The following is a 22230-nucleotide window of genomic DNA, read 5'->3' as shown; positions in this document are numbered from 1 at the left end:
GTGGCCTTGTCTGTAATGGGTAGACCCACCGTGACTCTTCATTGTGGCACATTGAGCGGGTACCCCTTCTATGATGCCCACAAGCCCTAATGGAGCTTTGGTTGTGGCACAGCCCTTTAGATGGGTCTTCTCATTAGACCTGTTGAATTGCCCTAAACAACGTATGTGACCGTCCGGGTCACAGAACAGCCGATCTCTGAAAAGATCATCCCGCAGTACTGGCTGGGTGATCTTTAGGCCGGAGCCGCTCGCTCCATAGTGTGCACTGACACGGTTTTCTGCAGGCACTATTCAATGAATAGCAGCCACAGAAAACTGACATGTCAGTTGTTTGCAGCGCCACTAGGGATCCCGGCCGGAGCGTATACCATGTGTATACGCTCCGGCCAGGATTACATAGACTGCAAGGTAATGTATATTTTTCTACTAATCACGGCCGTTGTTGAGATGTGCAACAACGGATGTTGTTTTACGAAAATATACGTTGTGTGAGCATAGCCATAATATGAATAGTCCCTGTATAGAAGCCCCTTTTATAGCTTCTTAGCATATACATTAAAAACACCTTCGTTTTTTTTTCCTTACATTGCAAGCGTTGCTGCTTTTACTGTTTCTTTAGGCAACAAAGTGACCGGTCGTGACTGTTTTATCAGCTGCTGATCATGTGCTGCCTGTATTCCTGTGCTGCTGTGCATTCCAGCCAGCCCCTGCAAGTAGTCTGCACAGCGCTCTCTTTTAATGTTGTAATAAGGTATATTGTTGAGTCCCTAGCTTGGGCACTGGATTATACTACTAGCGCTGATCGGTTCTCCTTGTTGCCTTAAAGGGGTACACCAGCAAAAAAAACAACAATTTTTAAATCAACTTGTGCCCAAGATTTGTAATTCACTTCTATTTAAAAATCTCAAGTCTTCCAGTATTTATCAGCTGCTGTATGCCCTGCAGGAAGTGGTATTATTCATTTCAGTCTAGAGAGCAGGAGAGGTTTTCTGTGGGGATTTGCTGCTGCTCTGGACAGTTCCTGACATGGACAGAGGCGGCAGCAGAGAGCACTGTGTCAGACTGGAAAGAATACACCACTTCCTGCAGGACATACAGCAGCTGATTACAAATCTCTGGCACTTTTTGTGGCACCAGTTCATTTGAAAGCTAATGGTCCTATTCCACGGAACGTTTGTCGTTCATAAATTCGCTAAAACGACCGCTCGTTAACGATAATCGTTCCGTGGAATAGATGTAAACGATCGAACTACAGCAAAATCGTCGTTCAGTCGTTATAAAATGTTTTTCAACATGTCGAAAAAAAATCGTTAGTCTTTCAACGATAATTCGCTAATCGTTTTGTTGAATTAGAAATCGTGAAATCGTTCACCCAATGTGTTGAAAAACTAGGTGTGTTGTATTCAAATTATCACCCCGCCGAACGTTTTAAACGAGCATGTAACGACCGCAAAGTAATCGTTATCGTTCACGTGTTATATGTTGTCGTTCGCAAAATATAGTCGTGAATTAATCGTTAACGAGCGGTCGTTTTAGCGAATTTATGAACGACAAACGTTCCGTGGAATAGGGCCATCACGCTTTTGCTGTCCAGGCATGATGGGAATTGTAGTTTTGCAGCAGCTGGAGGGCCGAAGGTTACTTATTATGTCTCATCTGTACAGACAGGTTCTCTATATGAGCCAGAAGTAAATAGGCGCCCCTGCAGCCGGGATCAGCCCCTGAGGTCCAGGTATATCAGTGAATATTAGTAATGTTAGCTATGTGACCTAATTGCTGTATTCCTGGAGAAACAAAAAACGAAAAAAAAAATCAGAATTCCAGGAGCTGTCATGGGATATTGTGTATGATGGGGGGGGTGCGCAGAAGACAGTGACGTACTAGAGCTTCATGAAACAGCGCAGCACAACAATCTAATCTGGTGTTATATAAATCCAGTTCAGATTCCAGATGGTGATCTCCTAATCGTCCCATGCCAACCTGTGCATGGCGTCATTGGCAATCCCTGCGCTGCATGCCCGCTCCGCAGCACTCAATAGGAGAAGTAGTAAAGGCCTTGGCAGCCTGTAATGCTTCTCTACTACTATTCAGGAAGCTATATATATCCAGCCTAATGCCTCTTACTGCATCATATTTATACGTATTGAGGTTTTATAGGAAGGATTCCTAAAGATAACCAGTCTCACATACAATATAATGCACAACTCATTCTCCTTTCCTTGTACATAAAGACTAAAAGTGACGTTCAGTATTAAAGGGGTAGTTCACCAAAAATAGTTTTATTTCAAATCGTCTGGTGCCAGAAAGTGACAGAGATTTGTAAGTTACTTCTATTAAAAAAATCTCTTGTCTTCAAGTACTTATCTGCTGCTGTATGTCCTGCAGGAAGTGGTGTATACTTTCCGTCTGGAGAGTAGCAGAGTTTTCTCTGGGGATTTGCTTCTGCTCTGGACAGTTCCTGAGGTGGCAGCAGAGAGCACTGTGTCAGACTGGAAAGAATACAACACTTCCTGCAGGACATACAGCAGCTGATAAGTACTGGAAGACTGAAGATTTAATAGAAGTAAATTACTGTAAGTTACTGCCATTCTGCATATGAATGAGTCTGGCTATGCATACCATACTGCTTGCCTAGATTTCTATGTATAAAGTCTATAAGCTCACGGTATACCCTGCATATGCATGTTTAAAGGGGTACCCCAGTGAAAATGTTTTCTTTTATATCAACTGATGCCACAAAGTGCCAGAGATTTGTAATTTACTTCTATTTAAAAATCTCCAGTATTCCAGTACTTATCAGCTGCTGTATGTCCTGCAGGAAGTGGTGTATTCTCTCCAGTCTGACACAGTGCTCTCTGCTGCCACCTCTGTCCATGTCAGGAACTGTCCAGAGCAGCAGCAAATCCCCATAGAAAACCTCTCCTGCTCTCCAGTATGGAAAGAATACACCCTTTCCTGCAGGACATAAAGCAGCTGATAAGTACTGGAAGACTGGAGAATTTTTAATAGAAGTAAATGACAAATCTCTGACACTTTCTGGTACCAGTTGATTTGAAAGACTTTTTTTTTTTTTTTTTTTGGAGGGGGGGGGGGAGGCCTTCCCCTTTAGGTTACACTTCTATGCAATTGCAGCACTTAAAGCATCACTTTCTGGTAAACTCCACTAGTAATATAGCATTAATGTGTCTGTTATAGACTGTATTCTGTTAACTGATCTGTAGATCAGTCATCAGCAATATCTCAATGATGTCTACGTTCCATTTGAAAAGGTTCCAGCAATGATGGTAAGCGTGTAATAAAGGATCCTGGCTTATGCAATGCCCTAGGGGGTGGGCATAATGCTGAAGGAGCCAGTTTGACCACTTCAGGAGCCAGTCTAACATTTATTACTGACCCAGCAATAAGAGATTTCCATAGACATGAATAGCAATTAAGCCAAAAAGTAGTCCTGTTACCATGATAAAGCAGGCACATGAAGGGTAATAGCCGCTTACTGTACTCATCTGAACGATTTCAGGTCTTTCGTAATAGCGGTCGTTTGGATAGTTTATCGTTAACGACTATGCGAACGATAATTGAGATTATCTGCCAAAGATTTGAAGCCAAACCCAGGAACAGACTATAAACAGAGAACAGGTCATAAAGGAAAGACTGGATTTCAACTCTTTTTCAAATCCACTCCTGGGTTTGGCTTCAAATCTTTGGCAGATAATCTGTCGTCAGATCTGTTGGTGTAATAGGGCCTTATTCAATGTGAACGATTTGCGAACGAGCAAAGATAAAAATAGGTCCAGGTCTTATTAAACGATCAACGATTTCTCGTTCGGTCGTTAATTGTTAACTGCTATTCAACCGAACGATTATCGCTTAGATTCTAACGATAATCTGAACGATAATCGTCCGGTGGAATAAGGCCCGAAGGGTACGTTCATGTACAGGTGCCGGTGTAGGGGAGGATACCCGGTGTGAGAGGTGCCGGTGTAGGGGAGGATACCCGGTGTGAGAGGTGCCCCCTCTCCCCTCTGCGCGCTGATAAGACTGAGGAGGCGGGGAGGCTGCGCTGCGCATGCGCGGGCCTCAGCAGCTGTAGCCGGGACAGTAGGAAGCGCAGAGTGCAGTGAGCCGGGCTCAGGCTGTCAGCTGCGGCCGCTCTGCTCGGGCACCGTCCTGTACCGAGCACCGGAGCGCACACACACACACGTGTAACACCTATACACACGTGTACCTCACACACACTCACTCTTCCCCGCTTACTGAAACTTTCCTCCGGGAGTGATAGCGGCGGCGGCGACATGTGCGGGAGCGGAGGAGCGGGGAGCCGCTGAGTCTATGTGCCGGTGCGGGCAGCGCGGGGCGGACGGCGATCTCCCCATGACCGTGAACGGCATCTCACCCGGGGACGGGCAGGAAGGAAGCGGCAGCCGCTGTGAGCTCTGCGGGCTGAAGATGATCCCTCACTTCTCCGAGAATGCCGTCATCTCCCAGAACACCATCAACCAGCTGTGAGTACCGGGGACCGATCCGCGGCACCGGGGACCGATCCGCGGCACCGGGGACCGATCAGCAGCACCGGGGGGGGGGACCGGCCGGCCGGCTGCTGGGCACACAGGGATGCATAGTGGGGTGGAAAGGGATATAGTGGATCTGTCATATGGTTACTTGCGTTTTATGATCAGTGCTGATCTGGGATCAGTAATCTGGTTGCAGGTCTTGGTCTGGGATCAGTAATCTGGTTGCAGGTCTTGGTCTGGGATCAGTAATCTGGTTGCAGGTCTTGGTCTGGGATCAGTAATCTGGTTGCAGGTCTTGGTCTGGGATCAGTAATCTGGTTGCAGGTCTTGGTCTGGGATCAGTAATCTGGTTGCAGGTCTTGGTCTGGGATCAGTAATCTGGCTGCTGCTGCTGCTCTGGTTCTGGCATCGGTAGTCTGGCTGCTGCTCTGGTTCTGGCATCGGTAGTCTGGCTGCTGCTGCTGCTCTGGTTCTGGCATCGGTAGTCTGGCTGCTGCTGCTGCTGCTGCTCTGGTTCTGGCATCGGTAGTCTGGCTGCTGCTGCTGCTGCTGCTGCTCTGGTTCTGGCATAGGTAGTCTGGCTGCTGCTGCTGCTCTGGTTCTGGCATAGGTAGTCTGGCTGCTGCTGCTGCTCTGGTTCTGGCATAGGTAGTCTGGCTGCTGCTGCTGCTGCTCTGGTTGAACAATGTTATCCAGGTTGGTCGTCAATAAATTGGTTTGCTGATCAGGTGAATAGTGATCTGGTTGCTGATTTGGTCTAGTTTTATAATTGTCAAGCAGATTAAATTGGTCGTCTAGTTTTGTGATCGGGTTGATTAGATGTGGTCGGGTTATGGTGCATTTACAGACAGATTTGTCTGACAGATTCTTGAAGCCAAAGCCAGGACTGGATCTGAAAAGAGAAGTCAGTCTTTCCTTTATGGCCTGATCTCTGTTTATAGTCTGTTCCTGGTTTTGGCTTTAGAAATCTGTTAGATAAATCTGGCTGTGTAAATGCTCCATTATGATCAATCATCTGGTTCCTGACTATTGTAAGCTCATCAGCAATCTGCTGATCGGTCTGGTGTTTTGATCAGTGATCTGGCTGGTGGGTTACTGATCGCTGAGCCTGGATGTGGTTGGGACGTTGCACCATAGTGATTTTTCTCAGGTTTCTCTCCGTTTGTCCTTTCACCAGTAATTCCCATTGACAGCGTGCGCTGTAGCGTAGACTGTAGCTGTAGCGTAGACCCAAAATAGAACCCCCCCCCCCCCCTCGGTCCTGTCGTAGTGGAGGACCCCCGTCTTAGTGGAAGGAAGAGGAACACCAGGCAACAGCTAATAGAGAGCGGTGCTGTAGTGAGCAGGAATAGTGCGGCGCTATGGAGGGGAGTGCAGCAGCTGCTGTGGGGTCTCATTGTGTGTCATGTACTCTCCCTCCTAGTGTCACAGCCCAGAGAGCCTGTCCCCGGGGCACATAGTTTTATACATAAGACAATAGATCTCGTACAGGCCCACATGCCCACATCAGGGAAGCTTGCCACAAGCTTCTATTGATACTGAAGTCTCCTCAATGGCTTTATTTGTTTCATCTGGTTCTTGCAAAGAGCAGAGGTCTTGTACAAGGCAGAGAATCGCTGAACGAAAGCCCCATAGCTTGTGTGCACTTATAGCATCGGCTGTATAGCTTGTGTGCACTTATAGCATCGGCTGTATAGCTTGTGTGCATGTATAGCATCGGCTGTATAGCTTGTGTGCATGTATAGCATCGGCTGTATAGCTTGTGTGCACGTATATAGCATCGGCTGTATAGCTTGTGTGCACGTATAGCATCGGCTGTATAGCTTGTGTGCATGTATAGCATTAGCTGTATAGCTTGTGTGCACGTATAGCATTAGCTGTATAGCTTGTGTGCACGTATAGCATCGGCTGTATAGCTTGTGTGCACGTATAGCATCGGCTGTATAGCTTGTGTGCACGTATAGCATCAGCTGTATAGCTTGTGTGCATGTATAGCATCGGCTGTATAGCTTGTGTGCACGTATATAGCATCGACTGTATAGCTTGTGTGCACTTATATAGCATCGGCTGTATAGCTTGTGTGCACTTATATAGCATCGGCTGTATAGCTTGTGTCTGTGTGCACTTATATAGCATCGTCTGTATAGCTTGTGTGTGCACATATATAGCATCGGCTGTACAGCTTGTGTCTGTGTGCACATATAGCATTGCTGTACAGCTTGTGTCTGTGTGCACATATAGCATTGCTGTACAGCTTGTGTCTGTGTGCACATATAGCATTGCTGTACAGCTTGTGTCTGTGTGCACATATAGCATTGCTGTACAGCTTGTGTCTGTGTGCACATATAGCATTGCTGTACAGCTTGTGTCTGTGTGCACATATAGCATTGCTGTACAGCTTGTGTCTGTGTGCACATATAGCATTGCTGTACAGCTTGTGTCTGTGTGCACATATATAGCATCGGCTGTACAGCTTGTGTCTGTGTGCACATATATACAGACAGCAACCACTTGCATGCTGCACTGTGCTGTGTAGTAAAGCTTGAGGTAATGTTCGGTATTGGTTTCTGTGTTGTCACACTCTTCCATGTACCCCCATCATTGGGAGAAGCAGATTGGGGTCACTCTTGCTGACTTCTTCTCACTGTAACATCCATTCATATATAGGGATTTTTCCATTGCTCTAGTGTTTCAGTGCAGATTCTGGTTTACTAGTTGAGCAGTATTCTGCCGGCGGCCTGGCATCCTGTTCTGGAAACAGGATGTCCTGCTGTACAGCAGCTGCTGCAAACATCCAGCAGCCATATAGGTGCACCAGCCTAAAATATGATCGGAAAATTGGATTTCCAACCCTGATTCATATAGTTCGTGTAAGTTCTCCCTATATAAATACTCTGACAATCCCATAACCACCATTGTTTGATAGGATGCTGTGCCACTGGGACCCCTAGGGATCGCTTATGAACTGGATTGGTGTGCAGCTTCCCCACAGGTGACTTCTGGGTAATGTTTCACCTTGAAGTGAGGGCCGTAAAGGCGAGTGGAGACCTACAAGGCCGTTCATGCTCCACTGCCTCTCTGATGCCACCTTTCTCTTAATCAGTTTTTGACTCTGTGTAAGAATCCTGTGAACATGACTGGGGATTTAATAAGCCAATCCATGAATTTTTTTTTTTTGTGGTTGTGGCCCTTGTCAGTATAAATTAGGCTGCAGAACTCCTGCCATTGTGGGACCAAATGGATAATGGAGAGCATTGGTTTATTAGACCCCCCGTCAAGTTATACGACATCTTAAATTACTCACCAAGGTGGCATCATGGAGCTGCTTTGTGCATATTCCCATAGTTCTTATTGGAGATAATGAGTTTTCCTAGGGGTTTTTGTCATAACAAGGGTCTTATGGCCAAAGATCACTGCGTCACCCCAGGTTTGTGCCGACTTGCAGGTTGCAAAGTGACCCCCGTCACTTAGATTTGCTGTAAGTAGCTGTGGGCAGAAATGGATGGATCTCTGGCGATTGTCCGGTCATGGTTCCGGTTCTTGTGTAGTGCAGTAAGACCCCATTCATTTGCATTATTGTCAATACAGCATGATCCTTGTGCACAACATGGCGAACTTTAGCCATGGCCAAAGTTGCAGTGTACCCCTAACCCAGGGGCAGGGAACTTTGGCTCTCCAGCTGTTGCAAAACTACAACTCCCATCATGCCTGGACAGCCAAAGCGTTAGCTGGAGAGCCAAGGTTCCCTGCCCTAACTTAACTCTCAGACATGACAGGGCGACCAATGTAAGGGATGTTGTTTGTAGCTTCTCTGCACCCTGGCGCTGTGCCACAATCATAGATTTACGTCTACCATTATTGCATTGTGCCTGAACACATGATGAGTTGGCATCTTTAAGGGTATGAACCCCCTGCCAAACATTCTGCGTGAGCACCGACCTTAAAAGATAAAGCGTAGCCGGTGTAATTGTGTTCTCTTGAATCATTCCTTATGGTATTCTCTTTATTTATGGCGGCTAAAATTAGATTCTTCTCTCCCAGATCCGCTTGGCTTCGTAGTATAAATCTCAATGTCTTGGTCTCACCTTAGAATAAACTCCCATCGTCTCAAGGACTTGACCCTTGTCAGGACAATCTAGCGAGTTTATGCTTTTTTTTTTGCCCTTATCTATCTTCAGCTTCCTGTTTATCTGCAGTGAATTCTTTTGTGGAATATTTCTGGGTTATTAGATACTTTTTGTGCTATAGACTTCCTCTATGGTGAGAGAGTGTGGAGGCTTTGTAAGGGAGGGGGTCTCCCTAGGTGCAGCCATAAGCCAGCGCCAGGGGAACAGCTACAAAATAGATGTTCTGAGCAACAAGCTCGGCTCTGCTACAACTCAGGGTGCAATGACAATGTTTGTGTTGCAGTGAATTGATAGAATCAGGGATTTGATCAAATCCCGGGAAGTGATGAAAAATGACCGCGCTGTTCCATAATTTCCTTCTGCGATCAAATCACTGACTCCTTTCAGGGAAATGATGGAATGAACTCTTGTCACTTCCCTCTGCTACATAGAATTTGCTTTCCGTCTCGCCTCTTTTCTTCGCCCAGCCTGTCCGCTCTGTTCCCCGTCCAACTCTGCCCCCCCCCCCCCCCCCCCCAGCCTGTCTGCTCTGCTCCCCGTCAGCCCCCGCCGCCATATATATACCTGCCGGGATGTGTGCCGCTCTTCTCCCTGTCCACCTCCAGTCCCGTCCACCCCGCTGCTATAAGCCTGCCGGGAGGTGTGCCGCTCTGCTCCCCGTCCGCCCCCGCCGCCATATATATACCTGCCGGGATGTGTGCCGCTCTTCTCCCTGTCCACCTCCGGTCCCGTCCACCCCGCTGCTATATGCCTGCCGGGAGGTGTGCCGCTCTGCTCCCCGTCCACCCCACCCTGCAACATGCCTCCTGCTCCCCCGGCCTATCTGCTCTGGTCCCCGTCTACCCTGCCGACATATGCCTGCCGGTAGGTGTGCCGCTCTGCTCCCCGTCTGTCCCGCCGACATATGTCTGCCGGTAGATGTGCCGCTCTGCTCCCCGTCTGTCCCGCCGACATATGCCTGCCGGTAGGTGTGCCGCTCTGCTCCCCGTCTGTCCCGCCGACATATGCCTGCCGGTAGGTGTGCCGCTCTGCTCCCCGTCTGCCCCGCCCCCATCTGCCTGCTGGTAGGTGTGCCGCTCAGCTCCCCTCCTGCCCCGCCGACATATGCCTGCGTGCGACTCCTTAATCGTTCATTCCATCATTTTCCTGAAAAGGGTCATGCATTTGATCAAATCCCTAGGGAAATGATGCAACGGCGCATTAATTTCATCATTTCCCGAGATTTGATCAAATCCCTGGATTCTATAATTTCACTGCAACATATCTATGTTTTACATAAGACTGCATCAGTACTCCCCAACCTGCAGCTCTCCGGCTGTTGCAAAAGTACAACTCCCATCATGCCCTTTCAAAGTTGTGCTTTTGCAGCAGCCGGAGAGCCACAGGTTTGAGTACCCCGTGTAGTCTAGACTTGAAGCCAGTGAGAATAAGCTGTGCAAATAGCAGGCTTTACCCAACCCGAGGCGTTTGTTTGTCTCTGTGGATTGGGAAGACAATGCAGGCTGCGCTGTTCTATTCTTTACCTTGGCCTTACCTGCATTCAGTATCCAAGTAACCCGCAGCTTGTCTTTGTTTGGACTTTTTTACTTTGTGTGGGAATATATTTTCGGTGGCAACCTTTTGGCCCGGTCAACATGGAAACCCTTGTAGTTGTATATAGGTTGTACTTCAGCATCACTCAAGTGCACATGCAAAGTCACATACATATCCATTGGCTAGTGTGTTAGATGAGAGGATCTAATCTAGTTGGGCCCTGCTCTTAGGGTGCGTTTACACAGAAAGATTTATCTGACAGATTTTGGAAGCCAAAGCCAGGAATGGATTTGAAAAGAAGATAGATCACAGTCTTTCCTTTATGACCTGATACCTGTTTATAGTCTGTTCCTGGTTTTGGCTTCAAAGATAAATCTGTCTGTGTAAACGCACCATTAGCCTTATCCCTGTAATTTAAAAAAAAAGTTATCCAATGTTTGGAAAACATGGGTGCGTTCTTCTGGAAACAGCGCCACTCTTGTCCTCAGTTTGTGTTTGGAAATACAGCGCAGTTTCCTTGATGTGAATGGAGTTGTTATACCCCCGCAGGGTGTGGCATCCTTTTTTGGAGGAACACAGCTATATTTTTTTGATCCTGGGCATCCCTTTTAAAAGGGATAGTTCACAAAAAAAAATTCTCTTTGAAACCAACTTAGAAAGTGCCAAAGATTTGTAATTTACTTCTATTAAAAAAATCTCAAGTCTTCTAGTACTTATCAGCTGCTGTATGGTATGCAGGAAGTGCTGTATTATTATTATTATTTGCAGAGCTGGAGAGTTTTTCTATGAGCATTTGCTCCTGCTGTGGACACTTCCTGACATGGACAAAGGTGGCAGCAGAGAGAACTGTGTCAGAGAACGCAGGACATACTGCAGCTGATAAGTACTGGAAGACTGAAGTTTTTTTTAATAGAAGTAAATTACATATCTTTGGCACTTTCTGACACCAGTTGCATTAAAAGAAAAAAAAAATGTGGTGAACAACCCCTTTAACTTGTGATCTCATGCCAATATCCCAATATCTTTTGCCTACAGACCAACCCTGACTATCCCACTATGTTTTGATACTCATTACTATATATATATATATATATATATATATATATATATATATATATATATATATATATATATATATATATATATATATAGTGTATGTATATATATATATAATATATAATTATGTGTGTGTTTTATATATCTGAGTCTGTGAGAGATAGTAAGGCCTATGCATACTTGCCTAGATAGCTGTAAGGTCTCTGCACTACCGTCATTGTCCTTTAGTCTCCATATGTATGGGAGTAGTCACTAGGAGCAATGCTTGCAGGGGTAAATACCTCTGTGCGTACAGATTCTGTTTGTGCATGCCACAATTATTTTATTTGATAGAATTTTCCTCTATATGCCTCCTATAAGTCATACAGAGGTACACTTGTGTCCTGTGCGCCATAGGTCTGTGTAATACAGCTGTGAGTCTTTACATCCGGGGGTACCTGCCGCCTGTCCAGGCATAATGAGATTTGTAGTTTTGCAACAGTTAAAGAGCCAAAGGTTCCCCATCCCTGCCTTAATGGGGTACTCCGGCGAAAATCTTTTCCCTACAAATCAACTGGTGTGAGAAAGTTATATAGATTTGTAATTTACTTCTGTTTAAATATTTCAAGTCTTATGTCCTGCAGGAAGTGGTGTATTCTCTCCAGTCTGACACAATGCTCTCTGCTCCCATCTCTGTCTAGAGCAGCAGCAGCAAATCCCCATAGAAAACCTCTCTTGCTCTAGACAGTTCCTGACATGGACAGAGGTGGCAGCAGAGCGAACTGTCAGACTGGAGAGAATACACCACTTCTGCAGGACATACAACAGCTGCTAAGTAATGGAAGACTGGAGATTTTTAAGTAGAAGTAAATTACAAATCTATATAATTTTCTGAAACCAATTGATTTGAAGGAAAAAGAAAATTCTGTGGAGTAACCCTTTAAATGAATCATGTTAGTCTTGGGTCAAGTGCTACCTTTATTTGCACTTGGTTGTTGTTTTGTTGATACCTATCAGAGTTCTTGGTCCATTGTACAAAATACAGTATTCCGTTTTCTGGTGACGCAGGGTTATATATTACATTGACACTGCATGGACTCCGCATCCAGGGAATATACACACCTGTACACTGTAGCAGTGCACTTCCGTTTTTTTTTACATTGTAGTCAATGAGGACGGATCTAAAACGGAAGGTATTTCCGTTCACATCCGTTTTTTTTTCATCCGTTTTTGCACTGAGCATGCGCAGAAGCAGCAAGAAACCAAAGAAAAATAAACGGATAGAAAAACGGATGCTGACGGATGCAAACTGATGTACAAAAGTCAGTTTTTTTAAGCCAAAATACAAACGGACCAATAAAAAAGATGAACATTTTGCAATCCGGTTGCATCAGTCTGCTCATCAGTTTATGCTCACCCGTTTAATATAGACGGATCCGTTAGAAATAAAGAAAAACGCTAGTGTGGCTGAGCCCTTACTCGTCTTTTGTTAGAAAAAATTACCAAACGTTTAAAGAAAACATTTCCCCCTGTTTATCAATAAAAATTATTTGGCTGGCAACACAGTGGCGATCCTGATCTGAGCTGATAAAGCCTTGAGACCCGACTAGTTTCTAGGAATATTCTGATTAGTGTCATCAGGGTTACTGAGAGGCATAAACCCCTCTCAAATGTTCTTTCAGATTTCTCGAATTGTCATTCTTACTAGAGGGAAGAGAGGCTGATTAGACAACTCCAATAAATGTAAAGGTTTGGGCAGCAGGACATGACGCCAGTGTGAACAGAGCCTTAGCAGTGTTTAGTGGTAATTCTCATCATAGTGTGACGTCTGTGTACAGCGTGTGTCCGTGTCTTCTGTTGTTATCTATGACTCCGCAGACTTGTGAACAGAAAGTATTACCTCAAGTGCAAAGTCTAGCAGACGTGTTAATCATGTCCTGGGTTTCTGTGTTGTGTTTACCCAGCGAGTTGTCACACAAGACGCGTCACTTGTTGGCACACATGGGATCACCGCGTTTAGTCATGTTGCATCTGACACCTAATGAACAGGTAACCTGCCGGGCAGCTCAGCTTTCCTATGATCTGTACCATGAATATGCCATGTAATGATGAGACAATCCCTGTAACCGTCTACGTTTTCCCATTACTAAGCTTGTCTTCATTCCCTCGTTTCTTCGTGTTTACTCCGTTGGTTTGTGCTCCGTCGTGGTTTTATCTCTGATCGCAGGTCAGCACTGGTTCTACAGGCCTGACAACATGAAGTGAACAGTTTTCCAGGAGAGAGTATTTTTAGCACTTTGTTATTGACAGGGAACTTTGCTGGGAACCTGTTACCTAGCAGAGCTACAATGTGAAGTTGGGAGCTATAGCTCACTTAAGGAGGACGAGTTTCGGAGAAAGAAAAATGTAAATGGGCACTGTCTCTTTTAAAAAAAAAAAAAAAAACTTCTAACCTACAAGTTTGTATTAGTCGGGGCCGGGGTGTTAACGACTGCCTCCCCCGTTTACACAGGACATGTGTGACCAATAGCAATATGTTTTAAAGCCGCACATCAGCCAACGAGCGGGCATTATCCCACTCCTGATCGCTGACACTTTTACACGATTATTGGCCGAAGGAGGGTTTCTAGCAACGCTTCTGGACCATAGTTGCCCTGTGTAAAAGTACCTTCAAGGGGTAATTCACTAAAAAAAAATGCTTTCAAATCAATTTGTGACAGAGATATGTAATTTACTTTTAATAAAAAAAAAATCTAGTCTTCCAGTACTTATCAGGTGCTGTATGTCCATCAGGAAGTGGTATATTCTTTCTGGTCTGGAGAGCAGGAGATCTTTTCTATGGGGATTTGCTCCTGCCCTGTACAGTTCCTGAGATGGACAGAGGAGGCAGCAGAGAGCACTGTGTCCGACTGGAAAGAATACACCACTTCCTGCCGGACATTCAGCAGCTGATAAATATGGGAACACTTGAGATTTCTCAATAGATGTAATTTATAAATCTTACACCAGTTTTTAAAATATTTTTTTGTGAACTACCCCTTTAAGAGTCCATAAGTCTATGGAGTCCATCTCCTGCAGGGAGATAGAGAGTGCAGTAAGCTGGGGAGAGAAGAGCTCGGCTGGGTGCTCCTTTCAGCTATTGCTAATGATTGGAAGGAGTATGAACACCCAGACCCCTGACTGCTCAAAAGTTTTGACATTTCAAAAGTTGTTTTTTTTTCTTTAAATGTTTTGCAGGGGGTCATTTGTGCATCAAGCTTACATGCAAACGTAACACTATGAGGGTACAAACACACACCGTATACGCAGCAGATCTGCAGCAGATTTGATGCTGTGTTCAGTTAGATCTAATCTGCTGCGTATTTGCTGCGTATCGCAGCAGTAAATACACTGCGTATACGGTGTGTGTGTGTTTATACCCTGAAAGTGACTTTTAGGATATAAACCCACACACCGTATACGCATCGTATTTACTGCTGCGACACGCAGCAAACACGCAGCAGATTAGATCTAAATAACTGAACACAGCATCAAATCTGCACCATCAAATGTGCTGCGTATTTGTTGCGTATCTGCTGCGTATACGGTGTGTGGGTTTATACCCTTATAGTGCATTATAGGTTTATCAGTTTATGTAAAGCTGACCCTAAACAGGCAGAATTAGATGGTCCATAAATCTCCTTGGTATAAGTGTGACCTGTGTGTACGGGGGTGAGCTGACCCCTGGCTCCGGCAGTAAACTCATAGCATTAGCTGCTCCTGTAATAACCATATGGTCGGCTCCCCACGCCGCCGCACAGGTTTACACATCTACAATTTGTTTTCTGGTTATTTATTAACCGTATAGTTTATTTTTTTGTTTTTCACCTGGCTGGATCCCTGGCACTTGGCCTCAGATAGTCATAAACTTGTAAGACGCGATTAGAGTTGGTCTATGAGCCGTCGACACAAGGAATCTGTTGATGGACACAAGAATTGTGCATGATAAGCAGATCAGATGGCGGAGCACAATGGACAATAGGTGTAGGCCGCTATTCATTCTGGCCCCAAGACAGTAAATATTCACATCCCGTCACCCACATATAGAAACCCTTGTGGTGTCTTATCACATTATAAGTCCTGTTCTCATCCAGGCTGATTTTATTTTGTCTCACGATGATCTCTGTCATGTTTTTTCTTCATGCAGTAAGTGACGGCATCTTTCAGTTCTCCAGGTAAGTGACAGCCGTGACCTTAGGAAGTGGAGTCAATCTTCTTGTCCTCTTGCGGAGTTGAGCGTTGCACAATTCCGCTCTGTAGGTTTGATGACTTTGTTTTTTTTATACTTTTGTGTTGTTTTTGCATGATAGACTCTTTACAGGTGAATCGTTGAGTGCTGGATATACAGTACATACCGGTAGAAGGAGCAGCTTTGTATGTTAAAGGTGATTGATGGCTTGTTTGGCTTGTCGGTGAAAGTGTTGTAGCATGACAGTGGTTGGAGAGCCTGTTGACCTAACATGGTTTATCTCCTCAGAAGGTCCCATTCTGGGATATCTTTCCAGCTGATCGGCAGCCATTGTTCTACCCTCTAGATGTATTGATGAAAGGAGCCTGGTGGGCTGGTGACCGCCATTATGTCTTTTGTAAGGAGAAGCCATAGAGTATTGTGTTTTGCTTCTACACTCCTTTAGTGGTGTGATGGGGGTTGGGGAGCTCCTTGAGATACTCACTAAATTACCCCTGATGGTCAATACACGTTAGTTTGTGGTACAAGTTAAGCTATTAGAACTCCATTTCCCAATCTGATCTACGCGAAAAGTTTGCAGGTTATTAAAGTTTACCAAAAACTTTTTTCTTTCAAATCAACTGGTGCCAGTGATTTGTGGACCCTGTGGAAAGGGTGGAGCAGGACACATGCGTATGCATAACATGCCCCGCCCCCTCAGGCTTCACACTATGCATAAACCAGTGGAATTTTGTTTTTCAAACAGTCCATGTGGTTTGCAAATTCCCTTTTAGGGTGCGTTCACACCTACAGGATCTGCAGCAGATCTGCAGCAGATTTGATGCTGTGTTCAGTTATTTAAATGAAATCTGCTGCAGAAAATCAGCTGCAGATCCTGTACGTGTGAACGCACCATTAACCAATATTTCTATCAATGGAAAAACTGATCCAAGCGGATTGCACACAATTGCATCCATTTTTTTTATTATTTTTTTTGCTTTGTTTTTCCCCATAAAACAGACTGCAAAAACGCAGTGTGAACCCAGCCTTACAGGCTTTGTTTAGGTGGTGCATTTTATTATGTATGTTAGTCCATGTGCTAGTCAGTGCGATGCACTATAAATACTACTCTCTAAATGAAGGTGTAAATGTTACATAGTCCCCATGTGCTCCCAGCCTTCCCAGTAGGTGTGAATCGGCTTCTGGAGGCAGCGACGGCTATAAAGAGTCTGCAAACGATAGACTTGACTGCGACCCTAGACAGTCCGCACATCCAGCTTTTTCAGTACTTATTCGGTATTCATCTCCTCTTCCATTCCTGAGAGCTGGACGGTCCACTACCTAATTCAGACAAAGTCAAAGGGGGGGCTTGGTTCTTTTTTCAGCTGGCAAGTAGCGGACATACCGCGGCTAAATATAGTGTTGTCTACACTTGACTAATATGGAAAGGGGACAGTATATTGACCTCAGGCAATCTCTCCGTCTGCTTACAGTAGACGCCCTGCCGCTTGCATAGAAAGGCTGCATAAATGTTCTGACAGAGATGGCGTTGCTGGACGCCAGCTGGCCACTTTACACTAAATGCTCAGAGCTCCGGCATGTTAGTTTTGTGCAGGAGAAATACTCTGAGAAGTTTCCTCAACTCCGTTGAACTGTCGTCTTTCCATTCGGCATGCAAAATTTAAAGGGGAGCTTGATACGTGGCAGATTTTACCTCACAAATTCAGATATTGGCCCATAGCAACCAACCACAGCTTTGGCCCATAGCAACTACAGCTCTGGTAAAGTGAAAGCTGGGCTGTGATTGGTTGCTATGGACAGTTACACCAGTGTATATTTTACATCCTTTGATAAACCTGGGCCTATATAATCTGTACATTTTAAAGCAGGGATGTGAAACTTGAGGCCTTCTTCACTTTGGCTGTCCAGGCATGATGGGGAATTGTAGTTTGTCATGGGACTGAGGGCCGCAAGTTCCATACGCCTGCTTTAAACTATTCATGAATGTGGAAAACCCTAGTGGTCGCCATATTGGTTTCTCACCCAGCCATAACAAAATTGAGAATGTTTGCTTTATAACCTAATTTTTTTAATAGTAAAACTAGATGAGAATATGTGGTATTTTACTTACTTGGCTTATGATGACCAGTGCATTGTTGTCTCTTTTATTATTCTGACTGGAAATTCGACCATTACAAACCAGTAAGGATAGTAAAAAATACCAATAATGTGGTAGTCACATGTAGTTTCTGTCACTCCCCACAGTCCTGTAAGATTGCGCCATCTTTCCAGTCTCAGTGGTTCACGTCTCAGTCATGTATCCGGGATGAGAGCCTCGTACATGTGACTGACCTCCTCGCTTTGTTCCATGATGATGATTTTTCGGCTTGTGACCCCCACAGCTGTTTTTGTGAAGGCCAGCCCTGTATGAAAATGCTAAATATTTTAATGTCTTCTGCTTTAAATATAGTAACAGAGCGGGAAGGAGCGGGCTATGGGCCTCCTTGTTTACTACATACTATCTGTCAGCCATTTTGCGGTTTGCGTACTGTAATCCTATTCATGATGCTGCGGCTTGTCTATTCATGAAGGGGAGAGGGCGTAACTAGTCATCGGGCTTTGATGTCTGTGGCCTCCATTACACTGAGGAGCATTGTTATGAGAATTTCCTCACTGTGTCTCTGAGAAATATGGCCGACTGTCCTCCATGACTGACAATGACCTATAGACTTAAGGTATATGGGATGAAAAGAAGCACAAACAACAAGTGTTCACCTGCAAGTATGGCATTGAGTGTTACATTGCTATAATAAACTGGTGTATTGCCATGCGGTACTCTTGTGTAAAGATGGCCATACATGTCTTATAGAGGTGCTGTCTCTGGAAGAAAGTGGCCATGTTTCTGTAGCGCTGGATAACCCCTTTTTAATTTTTGTTTCTGGATCCTTACCTACACGTGCACGCTTATTGGGCTTCCATATATTCTGAATTGGGGGAAGGCCGACGCCAAACTGTTGAAACCCAATATGCCCACTTCTTTCCCTGGACATCTGGCAGCCTCTGTTGCGGATTCTGTTCAAAATTCTGTGCAATTCAATAGTGGACATCAGGACCGAAATCCATCGGTCCCCATTAGAGTCAGTGGGGTTTATTAGGCCCTGTTGTCCATTGTGCAGCACTGTATTGTTTTTTTTTTGTTTTTTTATTCTTCAATCGCCGAGCAGATGAACAGAAAAGCATCAAAGCCTCTGACGTAGATGTGAACATCTCATGTCTTATATGATCCCTGAGATCCCTAAGCTGGCATTTTTGGCAGACTTGATTATGTATAGTGAATGTAAGTGCCCGTAGCACCCAGTCTGACCACCCAGAATGTAATCCTGGTTATTATTATGGGCAATCCTTGACACAGTGTAGGTCATTGTATATAGGTGTATAAATAGTATTTGTTTTGTGCAGATTACAATTTATTTCTGGAATCAGTACAGGGGTATACTGCTGAATGGGTTTAATATAGTAAATTTCACTATACAGAGTTTTATCCTTATTTTATGTGTATGTGTTAAATGCGTATGTTACCTGCAGATAAGTACAGCATGGCTTCAGGCTTTTTTTATTAGGCCTGGGTATCTCTCAGCCTTCCGTCACTCTGGGGTTAATGTACAGCGCTGCCCTCTTAATCCTTGCACACATGCTGAGGTCTCTGGTTCACAGATGTTTCATGCAAATATACGTTCTCGGCTGAACGCTGTTCCCACGCTCAAGTGTTCTGCTCACTCTTCCATAATCCCTGCACAGGAGGCTGCGTCCCTCAAATCATTTCACCCCCTTACGTCTTTACTGTTCTTTGCACGTATGGATTTTGCAGCAGGTTTGTTTTTTTAAAGGGGTTATCCAGCACTACAAAAACATGGCCACTTTCTTCCAGAGACAGCACAGCTCTAGTCTCCAGGTCAGGTGCGGTTTGCAATTAAGCTCCATTCACTTCAATGAAACGGAGTTACAAAACCCGTACCCAAACTGGAAACTGTCTCTAGAAGAAAGTAGCCATGTTTTTGTAGCGCTGGATAAACTGCAGTGTTTTTCCTCCTTGTGTGCACTTGCTGAAAGGGTAAATTCACACATTGGGTTGCATTGCCACAGACAGGCACCTGAAACCAGGCTTCCTTCCGTTCTGTAATGGCTGCACGCGATGTGGTAGTAGACACATGCATATGGGTACACAGCCTTATGGATGTGCTGCAGCAGGTTTTTACCTGTGGATTTCTGCCCTGTGTGGGCCTGACCTAGTAATGGCTATAGCTGTCATACATAATCTAGCGTAACCCCAAAGCCAGATTCCTGATGGATTGTTTGTCATATTCTCCTCTGTGATGCATACTATCTTCTACACCAGGGGTGTCAATCTCAGGCTCTTCTCCTGTTGCAAAACTACAATCCCCATCATGCCTGGACAGCCAAAGCTTTAGCTTTGGCTGTCCAGGCAAGATGGGAATTGTAGTTTTGCAACAGCTAGAGGGCTTGAGTTTTACACCCTTGGTCTACACTGATATCCTTTTACTACATCTGGGGCCCCCCGTGACATGGTCCAGAATTTTCTACCGACACAGGAAGAGCCCAGGAAAGGTGTTGAGAAAAGCCTGTAAGCCAAGTTATCCTTCAGAGAGGAAACGGGACGATCATCTGCTTATCTTCATTTCTGCAGAAGAACAAAATATAATTTTCTCACGCTACCTTCTCACTGAAGAATGGAGCATTGTGGTTGCCTTATGTATGATCAATGTCTTTCCACCAATATATCAGGAAGTTGAGATTTTTAAATAGAAATAAATTACAAATCTAAAGTCTTCCCATACCTATCAGCTGCTGTATGTCCTACAGGAAGTGTTTTTTTTTTTTCTTTCCAATCTGACACAATGTTCTCTGCTGCCAACTTTGTCCATGACCAGGAAGTGTCCAGGTTTTCTGTGGGGATTTGCTGCTGCTCTGACCAGTTCCTGACGTGGACAGAGGTGGCAGCAGAGAGCACTGTCAGATTGGAGAGAATACACCCCTTCCTGCAGGACATACAGCAGCTAAGTATGGGAAGACTTAAATAGAAGTAAATTAGAAATCTATATAACTTTCTGAAAGTAATTGATTTGGAAGAAAAAGATTTTCGCCGGAGTACCCCTTTAAAATGCTCAGGATAGAGGGTAACAAGCTGAATGGGCGGGCACCTTGTTAGTTACGGTAGTAATACTCCCTTACTCTTCTATAGCTATCTAACTAGCTACCAGCCAGGTACTCCTATTCGCTCCAGATCTTACTGCTATTTGTACATTGGGTTGTTATTGCCTACTTTATCTGTTGCTGGACATATGCCGGTATATAGGTTGCTGTGTTTGATGGGAGCTGATATTTCACCATCTTTGTTGTTGCGGTGTCTGGTAATAGGAAGGCTCCCCGGCGAGGCCGTCTTATCGTCATCCTGCATCACTTCCTCCCCAGCTGGACGCTTCACACATGTAATTCGGCAGATCACACAGCCTAGAAGCTTCTCACAATGTTTAGCAATATTAACGTGGTTTCCTCTTTCTCTTAGTGTGTTGCGGAAAGGCATCACTCTTGGGCCTGTGCCCGTTCTGCTGTGGGTTGAAGCGAGGGTTACGGGAGCAGAGTTGGCACCGGAGATGTATTATAAAAGCCCAGGTGTCTGTCTTATTTATTTGTTCTTTACATGGGGAAGTGGAAACTTTATACCTACTAATTGCCGTCTTGTTAAATCGCTTTAATTTGAAACCATATCAAAGCATATAAGCAAGAATTCAGGACAAACCTGAACATTTAACTCCTTGTTTACACCTTATAAGTAGAGAAGGCTGGAGAGCGCCAATATGGCTGCCGTTACAGCTCACTGCTCTCCTACAGACCCTCGTGACATCACAAATCACAGACCATGAAAGTGAATAGGGTCATGTTGCACGTTGGCGAAACTAACTTAATGATCCCTAGAAATCCATCCAGGATGCCTTTCTGATCATGGTCATGTCACTTCCATTTATTGCCGTGCAACTTGGCAATCTTTGGCCATGTGACCCATGTCTTGGCAAAAGTCACCTTGTAGCCTTAGCACCGGGATGGGGAACCTGTGGGTCTCCAGCTGTTGCAAAACTACAATTCCCATCATGCCTAGACAGCTAAAGCTTTGGCTGTCCAGGCATGATGGGGATTGTAGTTTTGCAGCAGCTTGAGGACCGAAGGTTCCCTACCCCTGCTTTAGCATAACCAATACCATTTTTTGTCCCCTAATTCTGCTCTGGGAACCTGCATCAAAATCTGTGTGATCTAGCCATGATATCGGTAATATCAGAAATGAATGCCTCCGCTCTCAATAAAGGCATTAGGCTGGGTTAACACTACTGTTGTTTTCATCCGTTTTTACAAAAAAACGGACAGAAAAACAGATGTATTTGTCATTGACTTCTGTCATTAAAAGAAACTGATCAAAATTCCTTTTTTTTTATTTTTTTTAAGGTACACAAAAGCGTGGTCAACAACATTTTTGTGTACGCTAAAAAAAGAATGTTTTTGATCCGTTTCTTTTGTTATAATGGAGGTCAATAGAAATACTGATGCACACAAATGCATCTGTTTTTTGCATAAACCGAATGATGGGAAAAAAAAATTACAAAAACCCAGCCTTATTAGTCATTGTCCAACTTTTTCTTCCAAGCCACTTTTCTAAAGGCAGTGCAGGGGTTAATATTTACAGGGGCCAGGTTTATTGTAGACAATTAAAAGCGGACAGGTTTACAGTAATGACCGTTTCTAGACG

General features: G+C 44.7%; 1 protein-coding gene across 3 annotated transcripts in view; it reads left to right on the top strand.

Moving 5' to 3' along the window:
• SSH2 (slingshot protein phosphatase 2) overlaps positions 1 to 22230 on the top strand; it is a 167779-nt gene that overhangs the window by 114815 nt on the left and 30734 nt on the right. The window contains exon 1 of one of the 3 annotated variants that reach the window (XM_069945026.1): positions 4129 to 4502. The exons of the other annotated variants lie outside the window; for them this stretch is intronic. Coding sequence (XP_069801127.1) covers positions 4330 to 4502 — 173 coding nt within the window. The 5' untranslated portion in view covers positions 4129 to 4329. Of the gene's footprint in view, positions 1 to 4128; positions 4503 to 22230 lie in introns of those variants that run through there. 3 annotated transcript variants of the gene reach the window in all.

This window comes from Dendropsophus ebraccatus, chromosome 11 (assembly GCF_027789765.1).
Source record: "Dendropsophus ebraccatus isolate aDenEbr1 chromosome 11, aDenEbr1.pat, whole genome shotgun sequence".
Classification (NCBI taxonomy): domain Eukaryota; kingdom Metazoa; phylum Chordata; class Amphibia; order Anura; family Hylidae; genus Dendropsophus; species Dendropsophus ebraccatus.
Note: the sequence above shows the minus strand (reverse complement) of the source record. Positions and strands in the feature narration are given on the sequence as shown.